General features: G+C 43.3%; 1 protein-coding gene across 1 annotated transcript in view; it reads left to right on the forward strand.

Moving 5' to 3' along the window:
* Positions 1 to 20,268, forward strand: part of ankfn1b (ankyrin repeat and fibronectin type III domain containing 1b) — a 123,046-nt gene that overhangs the window by 48,770 nt on the left and 54,008 nt on the right. The window contains exon 4 of the mRNA XM_034107132.2: positions 15,353 to 15,393. Within this exon, the coding sequence (XP_033963023.1) occupies positions 15,353 to 15,393 (41 nt within the window). The remainder of the gene's footprint in view (positions 1 to 15,352; positions 15,394 to 20,268) is intronic.

Below are 20,268 nucleotides of genomic sequence, written 5' to 3' on the forward strand. Positions count from 1 at the left end.
CAGTTTTTGTTTTGTTGTGTTTGTATGAATGGTAGCCTACAGTAGCAGTTTTCCTAATTATCTAAAATATGGCCATCCAATCCAAGACTAGTGGAAAATGTCCTTGTTACAATTGCAGTCAACGCAAAAAAATTGCAACATATTGAAGAGTAGCAACAGATACATGCATGCCATGCCATACACTGGGGGTACCTTTATTGTTTTAGGAGCAGGAGAAAATAAACTTGATTAATCTTACGTTTATTATTAACTGATATGTAAGCATGCATATTTAGAAGCTCAACATTTAAAGAAAGATTATTCCAGAGTAGATTCCATTAAAACTGTTTTCTTGTAGTCAGGTCACCATTCTGGCCCATGCCTTATCGGTCTGGATAGGAAATAAAGATTGGAAACTTTGAAACACTTTTTGGAGTTATTACATTTTTTTGGATCCATGACCATTGATGAAACGCTGGCCTTGAAAGTCTAACAAATATCCTGTTATCTGGTAGTTATGAAAAGAAAGATAGGTAGCACTTTCCTGGAGCGTCAGCTTCAGCGTCAGACAGACAAAGACATTAGAGTCCTGCTGGAGTCACGAGGGAGGCAAAGAGGAGGCAAATCCTACTTTGATTGAGCCAAGTATCGCTGGTGTTTTATTTTATTTGGTTGTTTAGCCCCTCATGCTATAATCATGTGTATTTTCTCCATTCCTGTTTATGTGTCTTCTCGCAATTATCACTGGCCCCGTGTATCTCGTAATCAATATAACCGGCCTGCTCTCGTCTATCCCACGTGCTCCACTGAGATCCAACATCTAGTTTCAGGCGGCCTGTGGAACTGCCAGTCAGCTGTTCCTAAGGCTGACTTCATCTCTGGCTACGCTTCCCTGCAGTCTCTGGATTTCCTTGCTCTCACTGAGACCTGGATTACTCCATCCAACACATCCACCCCAGCAGCTCTCTCCACAGCATATTTCTTCTCCCATACACCCAGACCCACTGGCAGAGGAGGTGGCACTGGTCTCCTGCTCTCTCCCAAATAGAGCTTTTCCCTCTTCAAGTTACCTAACTTCACTCCTTCCACCTTTGAATTCCATGCTGTCACAGTAACCCATCCTATACAATTAACCATTGTTGTTCTCTACCGTGCACCAGGCGCCTTGGGGGACTTCTTGGAGGAATTAGATAATCTCCTCTCACACATCCCTGAAACTGGTCCCCCCGCTGTACTTCTCGGAGACTTCAACCTCCAGACAGGGAAGATAGACGAACTAACATCTCTGTTAACCGCCTTTGCTTTCTCACTGTCTCCGTCCCCACCAACTCATAAAGCTGGCAATGTCCTTGATCTCATATTCTCTAGGAACTGCGCTACTTCTAACCTCTCTGTAAACCCGCTCCACACATCCGATCACTTCTTCATTGCATTCTCTCTACCCCTTTCCAAACATAACGAACTAATCTCTTCTCATCCTGCACCTGTCCGCCGTAACCTTCGTTCCCTCTCCCCCTCTACCTTTGCCTCATCGGTGCTCTCAGCCCTCCCTTCCTCTGACTCGTTCCAACTCCTACCTCCAAACTCTGCTGCAGAAACTCTCCTCTCTACTCTCTCATCCTCTCTGGACTCCCTCTGTCCTCTCACATCTCGGCAGGCTCATCAGTCCCCTCCTGCTCCCTGGCTAAATGACGCACACTGCGTGCTAATAGAACCGTCCTTCGGGCAGCAGAGCGGAAACGGTGGAAATCCAAACACCATGACGACCTCCTAACCTATCAGGCTCTCCTCTCCTCTTTCTCTGCTTCGATCTCTCAGGCAAAAAGCACTTTCTTTCAAGATAAGATCCAATCTTCCTATTCTAATCCCAACAAACTATTTTCCATCTTCTCCTCCCTCCTGGACCCCCCCAAAGCCCCTTCCCCCTCCTCACTTCTGTCAAGCGACTTTGTTAACCACTTTGAAAAAAAGGTTGATGATATTCGCTCTTCTTTTTCTGACTCACCTTTACTCACCGCTGGGTCACCAGACCCTCCTTTCACCCACACACTGACCTCCTTTTCCCCTCTCTCTCCAAGTGAGGTTCTTACCCTCATTACCTCTGCCCGCCCTACCACCTGTCCTCTGGACCCTATCTCTTCAAACCTCCTTCAGACTATCGCTCCTGATATTCTACCGTTTCTCACCCATTTCATCAACACTTCTCTAACTTCTGGTCACTTTCCAAACAGTCTCAAGGAGGCAAGAGTAAACCCTCTCCTAAAGAAACCCACTCTCAACCCGTCTGATGTTATAAACTACAGGCCTGTCTCTCTCCTCCCGTTCCTGTCTAAAACACTTGAACGCGCCGTCTTTAAACAACTCTCCTGTTATCTCCATCAGAACAACCTTCTGGATCCGCACCAGTCTGGTTTCAAGGCAGGTCACTCCACAGAAACTGCCCTCCTTGCTGTCACTGAGGAACTGCACACTGCTAAAGCAGCCTCCCTCTCCTCTGTCGTCATCCTTTTGGACCTGTCTGCTGCATTCGACACGGTGAATCATCAGATCCTCCTTCGCACTCTCCAAGAACTTGGAGTTTCAGGCTCTGCACTTTCCCTTCTCACCTCATATCTCAAAGACCGCACCTACAGGGTTACTTGGAGAGGATCCGAGTCCGACCCTTGTAAATTAACTACAGGGGTCCCTCAGGGCTCTGTTCTTGGTCCCCTCCTCTTCTCCTTGTACACAAACTCGCTCGGATCTGTCATTAGCCCGCATGGTTTTTCATACCACTGCTACGCTGACGACACCCAACTAATTCTGTCCTTTCCCCGCTCAGAGACCCAGGTCGTCGCATGCATCTCTGCTTGTCTAGCTGACATCTCTCAGTGGATGTCTGCTCATCACCTCAAGCTCAACCTTGACAAGACTGAACTGCTTTTCCTTCCGGGAAAAGATTGTCCCACTCTTGACCTAACAATCAACATCGGCACCTCTGTTGTTTCCCCGACTCAGACTGCAAGGAATCTGGGTGTGATCCTAGATAACAACCTGTCCTTCACTGCAAACATAGCTGCTACAACCCGCTGCTGCAGATACACGCTTTACAACATCAGGAGGATACGTCCCCAGCTGACCCAGAAAGCGACGCAGCTTCTGGTCCAGGCTCTCGTCATCTCACGCCTAGACTACTGCAACTCCCTCCTGGCTGGTCTACCTGCATGTGCCACCCGACCTCTGCAGCTCATCCAGAATGCAGCGGCTCGTCTGGTCTTCAACCTTCCTAAATTCTCCCACACCACGCCGCTCCTCCGCTCCCTCCACTGGCTTCCGGTAACTGCTAGAATCCACTTCAAGACAATGGTACTTGCGTACCATGCTGCGAATGGATCTGGCCCTTCCTACATCCAGGACATGGTTAAACCGTACACCCCAGAACGTGCACTCCGCTCTGCATCAACCAAACGGCTCGCTGCACCCTCGCTGCGAAGGGGACCCAAGTTCCCATCAGCAAAAACACGTGGGTTTGCTATCCTGGCTCCAAAATGGTGGAATGAGCTCCCCATTGACATCAGGACAGCAGATAGCTTACACACCTTCCGGCGCAGACTGAAAACTCATATTTTTCGACTCCACTTCGAGCAATAGAACTATTAACAAAGCACTTATATACTAATAAAGGACTGGCTTACCTAAAGCCAGTTGAGTAGCACTTGAAATGTTTTTGCTCTATGAAACCTGATGTACTTATATGATTCTGTTTTCTTCAAGTTTGTATTTTGTTGGTCGAACGCACTTATTGTAAGTCGCTTTGGATAAAAGCGTCAGCAAAATGCTATGTAATGTAATGTAATGAAAGAAAAATCCATCCTACATTTCCATGTGTTGCCCTAATTGCCAAATTCCAATACAGTTTGATAGCTATAAATGACATGTCTGTGGTTCAGATAGACCGTGATAAATCTGTTCGACCTCTTAGCCTTTCTCCTATCACTTCTTCTGTTGTCGGATGATAACTGTACTGATACTGAGTCTCAGTGCTAAGAGTTTAATAATATTACTGCATGGCGGAAGTCCTAAAAATAAGACTGCTGAGAGGCAACTGATCTAGCATCTGATTAAGGCCAGCGTTGGCAAATGAGACCGCAATGGGAGCTTTCTCTTATTACTCTCTAACTCGTACAGTACATCCCTGCTATGGGGCTGTCCCTCTTGATATGCCAACACATACAACATTGGACAATATTGAGGAAAAGCACCTCAGTTTGACTATCAATGTTTAAAAAAAAGGTTCTACATGCCAAATTCGACCAGTTCACTACAATCTGGCAGCTTTTCTTGAATCTTTTTGGCCCTAATTGTCAGCTGTCATTGTAAGAGGAACCTCCGGAAGTATATCTCCTGTAAGCAGCTTTGCATGTCTGGAAATCAGAGCTGTTTTTTTCTTTTCTTTTGTTTGCTTTGTAAGTAGGTATTACAGAGTTTGTAAAACATTAAGAAAAGTCAATAAATATATTATTAAACCAAAAAAAAACTAGCTTTTTAGAGAAAAATTGTAAATTGCATATCATGTAAAGGCAGCTTAAGCTGGGCCGGGGACTTACAAATGGTCTATAAAACTCCATGTTAAAAGTTAAATATTGTAGTCACTCACTGCTAGTTTTATGTGAATAACACCGTCGTTTCCATTGACTCACTTAACCCGCAGTAACTAAACAGAGATCTGAATACTTACAGTATTTTGATAGATGTATAACTCAATCGAAAAGAGCTTTGCAAAGTGCGGTGGAGCGGGCAGAAGGAGAAGGGAGGTTTGCTGGTCGGCCTGTGGACTGACTGGGGGACATCAAAGAGGACGAAGCCAGCGCTGCACCATGCTTCCTGCAATGATTAAAAGCAGGGGCCACAGTAATGTCTGGATGGGCCATTTAAAACTAATGAGGGAAAATAAATAGAGCCATGTCTATTGGCATGTGTACAGTAGGTGGAGTGAATGTATGTGTGTGTTTCCATCCGTGTCTATGTGACACATGTGTGTGTAAATTACTGGTAATAGCGCAAGTTGAACGCATCAGAGGAAGAAGGCAGACGTCACTAAGCAGCAATCCTTGATTTTTCAATGATTTGTTTCATGTAACTTTATCAATTACGTGCATCCTGTGACGCACGGTTTTCTTCCAGCGGGATCGTCTATATTTGACAGCCAAGGTCAGCCTCCTCACTGATGTGTCACACCACTTCCAGAATTCGATCTGAACGGCCATATGCTGATTGTTACCCTTGTCATATTCAACATCCACATTGACTCACCCTGTGCTGCTGCGAGTGAGTGTTTATAGTACTGTGTGGGGTATGCAATGAAAGGATGTAGGCAGGAGGCATCTGATTTTATGAATGAGTCACATCTCTCTTGATCTTGATGCTGTTGTAACACAAAAAGGAATATGAGGTGGAAAACAAAGAGAAGGGAAGTGCTGACGGGGACATATCAATTAACAGAGAATCTGTGAGGCAGACAATTAAACTGTGTTCGGAGTTATCAAAGGGGAAGAACATTTTGTACGTCATCAATTACATCAATACCGGATGGGTTGCGCACATTTATTAGTCATCATAATGGGACATTTATATTCCAGAAATGTAGCTGAAACCCGTGACACCAAGTGCTTTGAACTTCTTACTTGTATTCTGCTTCCGTTTTTTTCACTACTATAGTTTCAGTTTCTTCTCCAATCATTTATGTCTCTCTTATTTTCACATTTGCACACTGCTTTGTCTTTCTTTCCCCCTGTTGTCCTCATATTTCCTATGTTCAAAGCACAGCTTAAGCAAAGGCACAAGCTCCTACAACAAGCCATCGTTTTCTTTGTTGATAATCCAAGCGCTTGGCTGGATGATGAAGCCAACCCATCGTAACGGATTCCAGGCCCCCTTTCACAATGTCACTGTCAGACTTGAGTTATTTCTCAATCCGCTGCTCTTCCAAGATCTAATGGGCAATTATCTGCGGAGGAGAAGTTAATGGGTGTCCCATTTCACAAAGTCCCTAGTTATTTATGTCAATGAGCGCCATTGTGTGGAAACGTGGCAGACCCGCGCTAACCGCTCAACTTGTTTAGATTTTCTCTATGGAATCCCAAACCCATTGTAAGCCAGCATAAACCACAAGGCCAATGTGTGTGTGTTACAAAGTGTGTTTTATACATGTCTTAACTCCACTCTAACGTGTAGAATACCAGTGCGAGTGTCTATTACCGATATGAAAATGCAAAGACATGATGAAAATGTATACTGACCACCCCTACACACACATTTAAACAGACATCCCACCTCCCACATACACCACACACACACTCACCACAGACACTTACACAAGCAGTGCCGTAGACCTACCACCACATACTCAGACAACCTCCTACACACACACACACACACATAGCTACAGACCCACAGACACACATGCAGGCATCACACACACACACACACACACACACACACACACACACACACACACACACACACACACACACACACACACACACACACACACACACACACACACACACACACACACACACACACACACACACACACACACACACACACACACACACACACACACACACACACACACACACACACAGAACCAGAGACCCACCACCAACATCAACACCCACAGGCTCGGTGACATCATGGCTTCGGTGACAGCACGTCTTCCAGCCCCATTAGTCTGATTGTAGGTGGCTCCGCCGCACTGATTTATGGGTAAAATATCCATCGTCTCTTTCTGCTGTGTTGATTTATAAGCCATGTTTAGGTCCCTTTGGTCCCCAGACCACAAGACTTGGGAGGGGGAGTCCTGTGCAAATAATGACATTGTAAAACTGGAGAGAGAGGGAGAGAAGACCCGCCCTGTCACTCTCTCATCACCCAGCGCTGTTGACACGTGGTGATTGGTCAGTGAAATCAGGAAGCTCGGCAAAAGTGAAAACTTTCTCTTTCAGACGTCTTGCGCACCTGTAAATGTCCATCAAGCTGTCTTCCTTTGTATCGGTCTTCCTCTTCCACTTTGGCTGTCTTTCCCCCCCCAGTGAAGTCATCTATCTGTTTGTCAGCTCTTCTTTGTCATCTGTTTTCTTTCCTCTATTTTTTCCTTGCCTCAGAAGTGTCTGAGTTTTTAAGAGCCCTATTAAGTCTGTGTAAAACCCCAGTGGAAAATGGATTAGCACAAGAAAGAAAGAAAAACACCATTCACATCCTACAGTGTGTAACCTCCACATCATCCTGTTCCATATAGAAAGAGCATATCAGTGATTGTATGTGAACCATTCGGGTTGTGAACACTTTTTATACATGTGAAAACATCTTGTGGTGAACTACTTAAACTATTGCAGAAACATTACTATATTTTCAACATTCTTGTCAACTTTTAGAATAATTAAAGGTCTGGATATTCCACAAAGACCTACTTTACATAACTATTTGACTTTTCTTCACCATCTTTCCCTCATTTAACTCCATTTTTACAATTGTTATTGTTTTTCTCTTCTTTATATGTCTTCCTCTCTTTCACCTTCTCACCCTTACTTTTCTCTTTGCCTAAAAAGATGCGTACCCCCACTTGACTGCTTTGAACTGTATAAGGTTATGCAGAACATGGCCCTCAGCCCAAACAAATCGGTTACACAGAGAGAATTCAATGACCCTTCTTATTATACAACTTGCAAAAGAGGACAGCACATGAATAAGGTGGAGTAATACATTACATATCAGGCAGAGTGAGCATAAGTGCATTGTTCCTTGAAAGTGCATGGTGTGTATCCTGAAGCCAGATGTCACACTCTCCTCCCAGGGGCCTCTATAAGAAGGATTCACTGAAAGGCCAACGGGAACCCATTGAGAGCCCTTCAAGGGAGTTGTTAATTTGTGTGTGCATGAATGAGAATGAGTGGTGTGTGCGGATGTGCATTTGGATGTATTGGGTATTAGGAGTTATAATGAGAAAAGCTCCCTGTGACTGACAGGTGTAGAGACAACCTGCTGTGTTACCTGAGTGGTGCATGCTGGGTGCTCGCATCTCCTCTGGGCTCAGCCAGTGTGACTGGAGCAAATGGATGGACACAAGCAGTTGGGATAAAAAAAGAAAGTGTGACAGTGTTTCCTGTATATCCTTATAGCTATGCCAGCATTGCTTGACATTTCCACCAACTATGAGTAATGTTCCCTATACCACTCAGGCTGCTCAGAGCTCACCCACCGGACAATGAGGTGGCAGAGATCTGTGTGTGCCCACAGCCAGACACTGAAAACATAAAGTGAATCATAATACGTCATGCCAACAACATACACACAATTAACGCCTTTCATACATGCACTCAGCAGAAACCACACTTCAGTTGCCAGCCACTGAGCACAATGCAGATTTCATGACTACATGAAATTGTATTGACATTCAACAGAGCTACAATTCTGAGGGTTAGACGTTGCTGTCGGAGAAGCATGATTTGTGCCACGATTATACCCAGCGCTGTCTGGAGGCTTGTTTAAATGTATCTTTAGGTCCTTTTTGAACCGATGCTCACGTAGTGCTCCAGCTGCCCGCATTGTTGAAGCTCTTTGAGAGTCATCGCCTGACACCAGACACTCTGCAAAAATACAATACCTCTATTTAAGACAATACCTAAACTGGAAACAGATTATATTCAGCAAAATCAGTTGAACCTATGACCTAACTGAATTAATACCAGATACACCAACCAAGATACAATACAGGAACAGGATTCCACTCACACAAAATAACATATTCATGTCAGATGAATTAAAACGTTATGCAAGTGTGCTGTCATAGGACAAAACAAAAGGAAAAAAACAACAATCTATCAGACCAAAAAACCTTTAGTTAAGTTTGCTTTACTTTATTAAGAGACGCCACGTCACTCTTCCAGTGTGAATGAGCATATACAATGTACAGATCCTTTATATTAAAATAAAACATACTGTTAATATAAGAGCTATGACGCACTTAAGATGACACTGTGTTGCAGTGCCTCATCAGAGTTATGTAAAGGGCTTGTTTTGTTAATATCACTGGTCAATAAGTCCCATGTGAGTCAGCTGTTCTGTGGGAAACACCCGTTCACCAAGTTTACAGTAATAGGAGCTGTCAGATTCTGTACTGTTGCATAATGCTGCAGTGGCCATACTCTTTTACGATGTGGGAAAAAACAATTATTTCTAATATTTATTTGTATGTAGAGACATGTTGATCAAAGTATTCTTATCCACTCTCTGAGCAGTAAACTTGTAGTTGTTGCGAGAAGCATTACTAAAGATTTAAATATTGAGGAATTGTACTCTTGTTCTTATATCTTTGTTATCCACAACTGTACGCTGATGATTTACTGCTATTCGCCTAATCAAAAAAAATGGAGTTGCTCAGTTTTTATAAATGCAATAAAACCTTTTTTCAATTTAACTACCATAGCAATGCCGTAATATTCCATTTAAAGTGAATCCTTGATAACATACATTACATTGCACACCCACAAGCTGATTTGAGCGGTTTGTTAGCGTGAAACACGTGTATTCATTAAAAGGAACAACGAGCATCAGGGACTTGTGGGCTCAAACTGATAATTAGCTAATTGTTTTTTTTTCTGCTGACACTAGATCTGATTTGTCCCTCTGAGCATAATTGGGAAAACTACGCTGTAGTCACAATTCTTTCCTGCTTTTAATGAGCGCAAAGCCAATGTGGTATTTGACCCACAAGCAGAAAAACTGACTTTCAATAAGTACACACATTCTCTAAATACTTGTCCATTTAGAGTATTATAACAAATCCTCTAAGTGCGTTGTTGCTCCGGGTTAAGTGCTCCGGGCTGCTCAGAGTCCCACAGTAAAAGAAGGGAGGTGCACCTGCTATGTAAGGTCCGTCCATCCGTCCGTCCATCCATCCATCTATCCATCCATCCATCTCTCCATCCGTCCATCTATCCATCCATTCATCCATCTATCCATCCATCCATCCATTCATCCATTCATCCATTCATCCATTCATCCATCCATCAATTCATCCATCCGTCCATCCATCCATCCATCCATTCATCCATTCATCCATCCAGCCACCCATCCATCCCTCCATCCATTCATCCATTCATCCATCCAGCCATTCATCCATTCCTCCATCCATCCATCCCTCCATCCATTCATCCATCCATCCATCCATCCATCCCTCCATCCATTCATCCATTCATCCATCCAGCCATTCATCCATTCCTCCATCCATCCATCCATCCATCCCTCCATCCATTCATCCATCCATCCATTCATCCCTCCATCCATCCATCAATTCATGTTTCTCATCTGCACAACTTCTTGCTCTTTTCCCCACTGATCATTCTCTTCAGGCTATAATGAGCATTTCCTCCTACCCCCCCCCCCCCCCCCCCCACCACCTATTCTCTCTCTTTCTCCCCCCTCCTTTCCTGTCCGCCCCTTCTCACTGTGTGCAGAATTGGAGAAGCTTATCGCCTAGCAACCGCAATTAAAGTACAACAAGTCAGTGGCGGTAGCAGCCGCCATCGGAGAAAGCTTCACAAACCTTTGTGTGACCGGCGGCTTTAGACAGAAAGAGAGGAAAACCGAGAGAGTTGAGAGGGGGGGGGAACAGTGATTTGGAGTCGGACAGGTAAAGCGCAATTAGAGCCACCGCTGGAACACCGTAGAGAGGACTTTTGAAAGCAGGAGAGAAAATGAAGACAGGGAAAGTGGAGTAACGTTCCCCGGCTGGGTTCACTGGGTTGGACTCGACAGGTATGTGTGAGTGCCGGAATGAATGGACACAGAGTGAAGGTATTCTGCAAATATGATGGTGTTTGGGTGTGTGTGTTACCGCCTGTGTGTGTTTCTGTTTGCTCATGAGTCAGTATTTGAAGAAACACATGTTAGGCAGATTATGCTTTTCATGCTTTTGGCACAAACACAGCATTTATATTTTTGGAAATGTCACAGCTTTGAGAAAATGACACGTTATATACCTGCTTACACACACACACACACACTAAGAAATATGTAAACGTACACTTGTAACTGTGATGTAGTGAATTATTTCTGAGCTGTATAATTCTTATGTATCCCTTCAATATATATATATCTGTCTTTTTTTTAATTGATTTTCGTCATTTACAACTGCACAATTTGCAAACCAACTTACACTTGGTGTGTAAGGACAGTTAATTGTTTTCCATATTTCCCCACTATCATTAGGATAATTGACTGAGGTGTTACGAGTAGCTCTTTTAATTGTCAGGTGTCACTTGCTGTCATTGTCTGGGCAAATGTGCTTTGTTTGGCTCAGGGGGATTTAAGGACTGAGGAGTAAGAGATGCACCGAGAGGGAAAGCTTTTGTACGAGCTGAGATTATGATTAGATTTTTGCTGTATTTTTTGGTAACGCTGTGAGTGATTTCTGTGGATACATGTGGACGGATGTGACAAGATGTAAACAGCAAGATGCAGGAACACAGTGAGCCAAGTCTGTGAAAGGCTGGTGTACAACAATGGGAAAGAAAATATGCGATGCCATTCATTTTTACATTGCTAGACACATGCAAACAAACCAGGTGTACCTTTATAAAGTATATAGGTTCTTTAAATATATATTATAACTAGGGATGTCCCGATCACCTTTTTTTGCTCCCGATCCGATTCTGATCATTTGATTTTGACAATCTGCCGATCCCGATTTTTCCCGATCCGATCTTTATGCAATGCATTAAGAGAAAAAAAAGGTAACAGATAACGGCTGGTCATCCAACGCGATGAATTCAGCTATCTTGGCTGTTATTTGTTGGCCTTTTCACTGTTCTGGGGCAGTTTCTCTTTCCTTTTAAAAGTCTCTGAAAGTGTCGGTTGTTTCAGTGCCGTTCCCTGAGTGGCCGCTGTGTACTCGTCGTGTTGTTGTTGGTGTTTGTTTCTCAAGTGGCGTATTAGATTGGTCGTGTTGAACGTAGCTCTGTTCTTTCCACCACGCGGAACCTCCGCCTTGCAAACATTGCATCTGGCTGTTACACTGCCTTCGCTTTCAATTTTATAATACTTCCAAACTCCTGACATTTTCTCTGTCCCGAGTCACCAGCTGAACGTAGCCTCTCGTTAGCTTACTGCTACTATTAGACACTGCGCCCACTCTGTTGCCAGATTTCAGAGAAATGAAAACAAGCCCAAAAGAAGCAACACATACATGATGTTGTGTAATTTTAAACCCAAACTAAGGCCTCAGGATGACTTTAAGACGTGAACATGGTCATTTTTGTTTTGTAACATTAAATAAAAATAATAAAAATGTTTTATCTAAAAAAAAATCCCGATCCCCGATTTTTTTTCTCCCGATTCCGATCTTTTGAAAATCATTTCATTTCATTTCAAACCTTTATTTATACAGATAAATCCCATTGAGATCATTGATCTCTTTTTCAAGGGAGACCTGCTCAAGTAGTTCCACATGAAACATAAAAGCATAAACAGAACAACAAAAGGACATCATACAGCATCATTTACATAGTTATCCACATAAGCAGGTACCAATAGCTTCCGATTGACTAGCATCCAACCGAGCTTTAAAAATATTTAGTGGCACCAGATTGTTCAGTTTCCATTTAATTTGCAGACTATTCCAAGACAGAGGAGCTGCGCATCTAAAAGCTGTCTTCCCTAAGACAGTCCTAGCAGTTGGCACATTTAATAAAACCACTGCATTCGATCTCAGGGAGTAGCCACTTACAATTCTCCGAGAGATCAGGGAGCAGATATAAGATGGAAGTTTCCCTAACATGGCTTTGTATATAAAATTTGAAAATCACGTGATCGGCTCCGATCCCCGATCACGTGATCGGATCGGGACATCTCTAATTATAACCACCCTTTAGGATGTCATGCTCTCTAAGATATTGCACATTTTGTAAATCAAACACTTTCCCAAATGATTCCCAGTTATGTCTTTAATCATGAGGAAAACATTGTAAAGTAGATAATTTTATACAACAAGAGGTTTCAGAAATCACTAATCAACACAATACTGCAATTGCTTGTATTCCTCTAAATGAGCTGGCTTATTCATGCTCGGAGGCGGACATTACTTCAGCCTGGAAGGTGGGTTTAAAATAAAGCCCCCCACTGACCTGTCTTTCAAATCAAGGACACCCACCTTCCCTCGTCGCCATGGCAGAGTGGCACACTACCTGAGTGCACTGTGGGGGGGCTGGAGGTGAAAGGTCAGTCACTCTGTTTGTCCTATCCTGTCCCCGCCAGGAGGATGAAACTGGGGCGCAGACTTAAACACACAGGAAAGTCAATCGCTGGTCAAAATGTCACTGAACTGAACTGCACACGTAAAGCACACACACACACACACACACACACACACACACACACACACACACACACACACACACACACACCACACACACACACACACACACACACACACACACACACACACACACACACACACACACACACACACACACACACACACACACACACACACACACACACACACACACACACACACACACACACACACACACACACACACACACACACACACACTCCAAACGCCAGAGGAGAGGACTTGCTTACTCGTCAAAATGTCATTGCACTGCTCACATAAAAGCACAAACTCACACTCAGAACCGCAGCTTTCTCTGATGTTCAGTTAATATTCAAATGGAGGAAATGCATTTTCCTCTATTATTTCTTTGTATCATAAGGATACACTGTTTAACTGTATTATTCATACCTCAGTGTTCCACTGTCTATGCGGGAGACGTCACATTACTGGATCTCATTAGTCCTGTGTGTCACAGCGTCCTTTTCAATAAAAAACGAATCAGCGGTTTTGTTTTGCTCCTGAAAGAAAACAAACGGTTATAACTAAATATGCATCAGATTGATTAGATTATATAAACTGCTTCACCAACCTATTCATCTCTTATTTATTTCTATCCTCACCGTAATAATAAACAGTTGAAAACCCACACAATCCGTCTGCATATTTAAGGACAATTAGAATTGGAGAAGCATATTTTTTAAATTTGTTAAGCTATTGTCCTCATACTATTCTTACTTTTGTATTTTATTTCTTGTGCTCAAACGTGGCCTGTATAAACAACCGCCCACCTCCCCTGATATTAGGAGCCTGAATAAGTGTGTTTGCAAAAAATGGAAAACAGCAAGAGAGTTTAACTCCAAAAACGTCTCCAGCCTAAGGCCAGGGTCTGTGTGTCTCATGTGTGTGCTACTGTCTCAGCATGTGTCAGCGTAGAAGGCTATAGCCTGTAGAAGCAGACAGCAGGGGGATACTGTGTGTGTGTGTGTGTGTGTGTGTGTGTGTGTGTGTGTGTGTGTGTGTGTGTGTGTGTGTGTGTGTGTGTGGTGTGTGTGTGTGTGTGTGTGTGTGTGTGTGTGTGTGTGGTGTGTGTGTGTGTGTGTGTGTGTGGTGTGTGTGTGTGTGTGTGTGTGTTGTGTGTGTGTGTTGTGTGTGTGTGTGTGTGTGTGTGTGTGTGTGTGTGTGTGTGTGTGTGTGTGTGTGTGTGTGTGTGTGTGTGTGTGTGTGTGTGTGTGTGTGTGTGTGTGTGTGTGTGTGTGTGTGTGTGTGTGTGTGTGTGTGTGTGCGCACAGTGGTGTTTCTGTGTGTTCTGTGAGTATGCATGTGTGCCTAATAAGCCAGAGGGATGTATTCAAACGGCCCCTGCTGAGCGGAGTTGGCAGGAAGTTATTATTTGAGCACCTGCAGTTTCTCAGTTGTCGTCATCATCAGGGAAGGAAATGGCTTATACATTTGTCTCTACTCGCTGTTTTTGCCTTCTCTTACGATTATATTTCACATTCAATTGTCTAAAAACGTGCCTAAAGTAAATCCTCTGAATAGTGATTGTAGTTGAAGCCGGGGAGCTGATTGTTTTTCACCAGAGACAAAGCCATTACCCACATTTTAGCGCTCACAGGGGGACATTGAGCATGTGATTGGTGTTGCCTTGAAGATAGATGTCCAGATTAGAGGGAGATATTATTATAGGTCATGACCCAATTAAGGTTGAAGGTAGGACATTCCTGTTTTAGGGTTGGTGAAATGTGATTGTTTTAGGTTGTTAAACGTGCCGATGTTTTGATTGAGGGTATTACATTTTGGTTTCAGGATAGCCAAACCACAAAATACAATCGGAATTGTTGGCATTATATATATCTCATGCATATTGTATGCACATGTACTGTATAAAATGCTCTCTCACCCACCCCATGGTTTTGCAGTATGTCCTCTATAAGAAAGTAGGATGTAGAGCCACATTGATGGTGATTGTAATGTCTGTTTTTCTCCTCTTATTTCCAGAGTCTCGGCTCTGCTGACCGAAGAGAGAATCAGCCCAAGAAGTAAGTCCTGTCTGATTACTTTCCTGTACATTTCTCTCCTCCACTCTGAGAGAGCATTGTAAACCACTACATCTTTATCTTAATGGTTGATAACTTGCGTAAACTTGCTAAATCAACATAACAGCACCAGAGGATTCTTTTTTTACTTAGCCTTTTTCCCCAAAGTGTATGATTTATCAACGTTTACTGCGAAGCCTCTGTTTCCTAATCTGCTACCATTTCATTTGCACATTTGTGCTTTTTGCAATTCCTTTTTATACTTTACTATGCTGAGGCCAATAAAAGACAATAATGTTACCACTGTATGAGACGAACAAAAAAACCAACCCAACATCTGAGCTGCACTGCAAATCACTGTCAGTTGACAATGGGCACATAGCCTAAGTTAATTACACTGTATATTTTAGTTGCCCAGCAACCAAAGCCATGGTCACCAATACTTATCTTGACAACATAGCCCTCTCTGCACAGTCGGCATGATCAGTGCATCAATACTTTAGCTTTGTGAATGGAAACTTGAAATGGAGATTTTCTCTCTTTATCTCAGTCCAAGACGTTTAACAATGCCTCACTTTGGAACAATTATCCAATTTATCATGAGACTATTTTCCAATAGCTGTCTTCCTTTAAAAGCAACACTATTGCTTTGAATTACTCTGGAGAGCATTGATTTGTTTATCTTTTCACAAGCAGCGTTTGTTGTGATGAAGTGTTATCTTGAGGAAAATAGTGCTTTCAGCTGCACATTTGAACTGTCAATGCTCGCAGTGTTTCATAGCAACAGGCCTTTGTCATCTAAACAGAGCATTGTATGAGTGTGTATACCATTTGTGTCCTTAAGACATCCCAGTTTACTTGGATCTTTAACAAACATAAATGGAGAAACTTAATCAGGCTACATTTGAGAATATGTCACTTGACTCAAATGAAATACACTATAAGTGTGTCTGTCTGCCTGTGTGAAAGTGTATGCTGTGTGTTTAAGCCTGAGCTCTCTTTGGTCCTTACAGTATGTCAGTGACAGTGGGACCGACACTTTGTGGGACATGTGCTACATTATAGATGTAATGTATAGCCTGGCACTGTGAGCACCCAGTGTGCCAGAATGGGAGACATCTGTTGCCATGCGGATGTATTCAAGAACCAGTATAGCCGTTGCAGGATGTAAAGTAAGAGGAGTCAAGGAGAGAAGAGAAGAGTGCTTGATATACTTTACCACCCATTTTGGCAGCAGAATAAGTGTTAAAGATGAGCATAGAATGAACAGATAGAGTATGGACATTGGGAAACAGTAAGCCACATACAGCACGTTGATTTTCATTCATAAAAGTGATTAACCTGAAAGTCACAGCGAAATGGTATTTATTTTATAACACAAAAGTTGCTTACCTATGTGACATTTGATATTCCATCTGTTTTATCTCTTCCTTCACCCTATTGACATTCACTTCCAGTCTGTTCAGGATCCTATCCTGCCATCCGCTCAGACTTCAACTATGAAATTATTATTCATTTTAAACCTTTAAATGTTGTATCAATAACCTTAAATCTAAAATATCAAATAATGATCCTATGTCCAGTAATTTTCTGCATTTCAGTACAGCTTAATATTGTCTGGTTTCCCACAAAGTGAATGAATGGATTGGGTTTCTCTCATTCATTAACTCTCTTAGTCTTGACCCAGAGTCAGGGGCTTTTGCTGGTCCTCTCCTTACCTACACATGGAATATGGCTTATCTTAGGCTCATTGTTCCTCCAGATGGGCATGATCATTCATGCTTTCATTTCGTCCCACTTGGACTGCTGCAACTCAATTTTTACTGCATGTGCGTTAGCAGGTAATCACTGGTGGTTCAGAACCCCTCCGCTCGGCTTAGTACCCGGTTTACTAAAAAGGTCACACGTATGATATGTGCACACTCAGTTGCTTCCTGCAAAAAGTAGGGCAACACAACTGCAACCAGAAAATGTTATCGACTCGTGCAGCGTTTTGTGCTCGTGAAATGTTTTGCTTAGAAAACATCTTTACTTTCTTACCTTAACTTTCCTACTCACGCTGGATGCACACTGTACACGAAGGACGGAATAAAGCGAGGATGGGGCACTGTGGGTGTGTTGCAGGCTGGGGGATGCTGTGCGTTGTTCATGGAGTAAGGGGATTTAGGCACGGATGTCAGGGAAGAGAGAACTTGATTAGACTAATTTATTCACAGGAGCAGGCCATGTAATTGTTCGCATATGAGGGTGACGTACTTTAAGTGTGTGTGTGTGTGCGTGTGTCTTAGAGGGGATATTTGTAAAACCATATTGTAGTTCAGCTTTATCTCTCAGTTCCACAGTTAAATGCATTTAAAGACCCTTTCTTCTGGCATAGCACACAGGCATATGGTAAATGTTGTTTATTTGATATACTGTTAAATATAGCGTTTTTTTAAGTTGGCCTGCAAAGCCAGTTCAATTAGATAAAAAATACCTTTCTTTCATTAAACTGCTCAGAATAATCGGGATGCTTCAGCAATGAACAATTACAGGCCCATATCAAACCTCCCATTTCTAGGTAAAATCATTGAAAAAGTAGTTTTTCAACAGTTGAGTAATTTCTTGCATTTAAATAACTGTTTCGATGTGTTCCAGTCAGGCTTTCGTCCAAACCACAGCACTGAGACTGCTCTTGTAAAGGTCTTCAATGACATCCACTTAAACACAGACAGTGGCAGAACTTCAGTGTTAGTATTATTAGATCTCAGTGCTGCGTTTGACACTGTTGACCACAGCATATTACTAGACCGACTGGAAAACTGGGTGGGACTTTCGGAAACAGTTCTAAATTGGTTTGAATCCTACCTAAAGGACAGAAACAACTTTGTTTCTATAGGTAAATAGTAATACACATCTGAGTTGACAAATATGACATGTGGGGTTCCTCAAGGCTCCATCTTGGGGCCTCTTCTCTTTAACATCTACATGGCTCAGATCATGAAAAACTACAAAATAAGTTACCATAGCTATGCGGATCCCTCACCAGGAGACTATGCTCCAATTCAAACACTGAGTAAGTGCATTGAACAAATCAATGACTGGATGTGTCAGAACTTTCTCCAATTAAACAAAGATAAAACTGAGGTAATGAATTTTGGAGCCAAGGCAGAACGTATAAAAGTTAGCGCTGAGCTTCAGTCTGCAATGTTCAAAACAACAGATGAAGCCAGAAATCTAGGTGTAGTCATGGACTCTGACCTGAGCTTCAACAGTCACATTAAAACAGTTACTAAATCAGCCTAAAGAACATATCTAGGATTAAAAGACTAATGTCACAGCAGGATTTGGAAAAACTTGTCTTTTATCTTCATTAGACTCGACTACTGTAATGGTGTCTTTACAGGTCTCATTAAAAAATCCATTAGAAAGCTGCAGCTAATTCAGAACGCTGCTGCTCGAGTCCTCACTAACACTAAGAAAGTGGATCACATCACTCCTGTTCTGAAGTCTTTACACTGACTTCCTGTGTGTCAAATAATTGATTTCAAAATACTGCTGCTGGTTTATAAAGCATTGAATGGTTTAGGCCCAAAATAAAAGTCTGACCTCCTGCTAAATGATGAACCATCCAGAACCCTCAGGTCTTCAGGGACTGGTCAGCTGTCTGTCCCCAGAGTCAGAACTAAACATGGAGAAGCAGCGTTCAGTTATTATGCTCCGAATATCTGGAACAAACTCCCAGAAACCTGCAGGTCCGCTGCAACTCTCACTACTTTTAAATCCAGGCTGAAGACTTTTCTTTTTGCCGCTGCTTTTAATTGATATATTCATATCTTAAACTATCTTAACTTTAATTATCTTTGCTTTTAAATGAGTGTTTTTAAATGTCATTTTATATCATCTCCGGAGAAGATGATATAATCTCCGGAGTTGCTCAGGGTGTGAGGCGCCGGGCGGGTGTGGGGATACTCACAAGTCCCCGGTTAGGTGCTTCGTTGTTGGAGTTTACCCCAGTGGACAAGAGGGTCGCCTCCCTACGCCTGCGGGTTATGGGGGGGAAAACTCTGACTGTTGTGTGTGCTTATGCACCCAACAGCAGTTCAGAGTATTCGGCCTTCTTGGAGACCCTGGAAAGAGTCCTGTATGGGGCTCCTGAAGGGGACTCCTTAGTCTTGCTGGGAGACTTCAACGCACATGTGGGCAATGATGGAGACACTTGGAGGGGCGTGATTGGGAGGAACGGCCCCCCTGATCTGAACCGGAGTGGTGGTTTGTTACTGGACTTCTGTGCTAGTCATGGATTGGCCATAACAAACACCATGTTCGAACATAAGGATGCTCATAAGTGTACGTGGTACCAGAGCACCCTAGGCAGAAGGTCCATGATCGATTTCGTTATCGTATCATCGGACCTGAGGCCGTATGTTTTGGACACTCGGGTAAAGAGAGGGGCGGAGTTGTCAACCGATCACCATCTGGTGGTGAGTTGGGTCGAGTGGCGGGGGAAGCTTCTGGATAGACCTGGTAAGCCCAAACGTGTAGTTCGGGTGCACTGGGAACGTCTGGAGGAGGCCCAAGTTCAGGAGGCCTTCAACTCACACCTCCGGCGGAGCTTTTCGGGCATTCCTGTGGAGGTTGGGGACATTGAACCAGAGTGGTCGATGTTCAAAGCCTCTATTGCCGAAGCCGCGGCGGGGAGCTGTGGTCTCAAGGTCCTAGGTGCCTCAAGGGGCGGTAACCCTCGAACCTCCTGGTGGACACCGGTGGTCAGGGAAGCCGTCCGACTGAAGAAGGAGGCCTTCAGGGATTTGTTATCCCGGGGGACTCCCGAGGCAGTTGCAAGGTACCGACAGGCCCGAAGGGCAGCAGCCTCATCCGTGGCCGAGGCAAAGCAGC

Source organism: Pseudochaenichthys georgianus, chromosome 19 (genome assembly GCF_902827115.2).
Source record: "Pseudochaenichthys georgianus chromosome 19, fPseGeo1.2, whole genome shotgun sequence".
NCBI lineage: Eukaryota > Metazoa > Chordata > Actinopteri > Perciformes > Channichthyidae > Pseudochaenichthys > Pseudochaenichthys georgianus.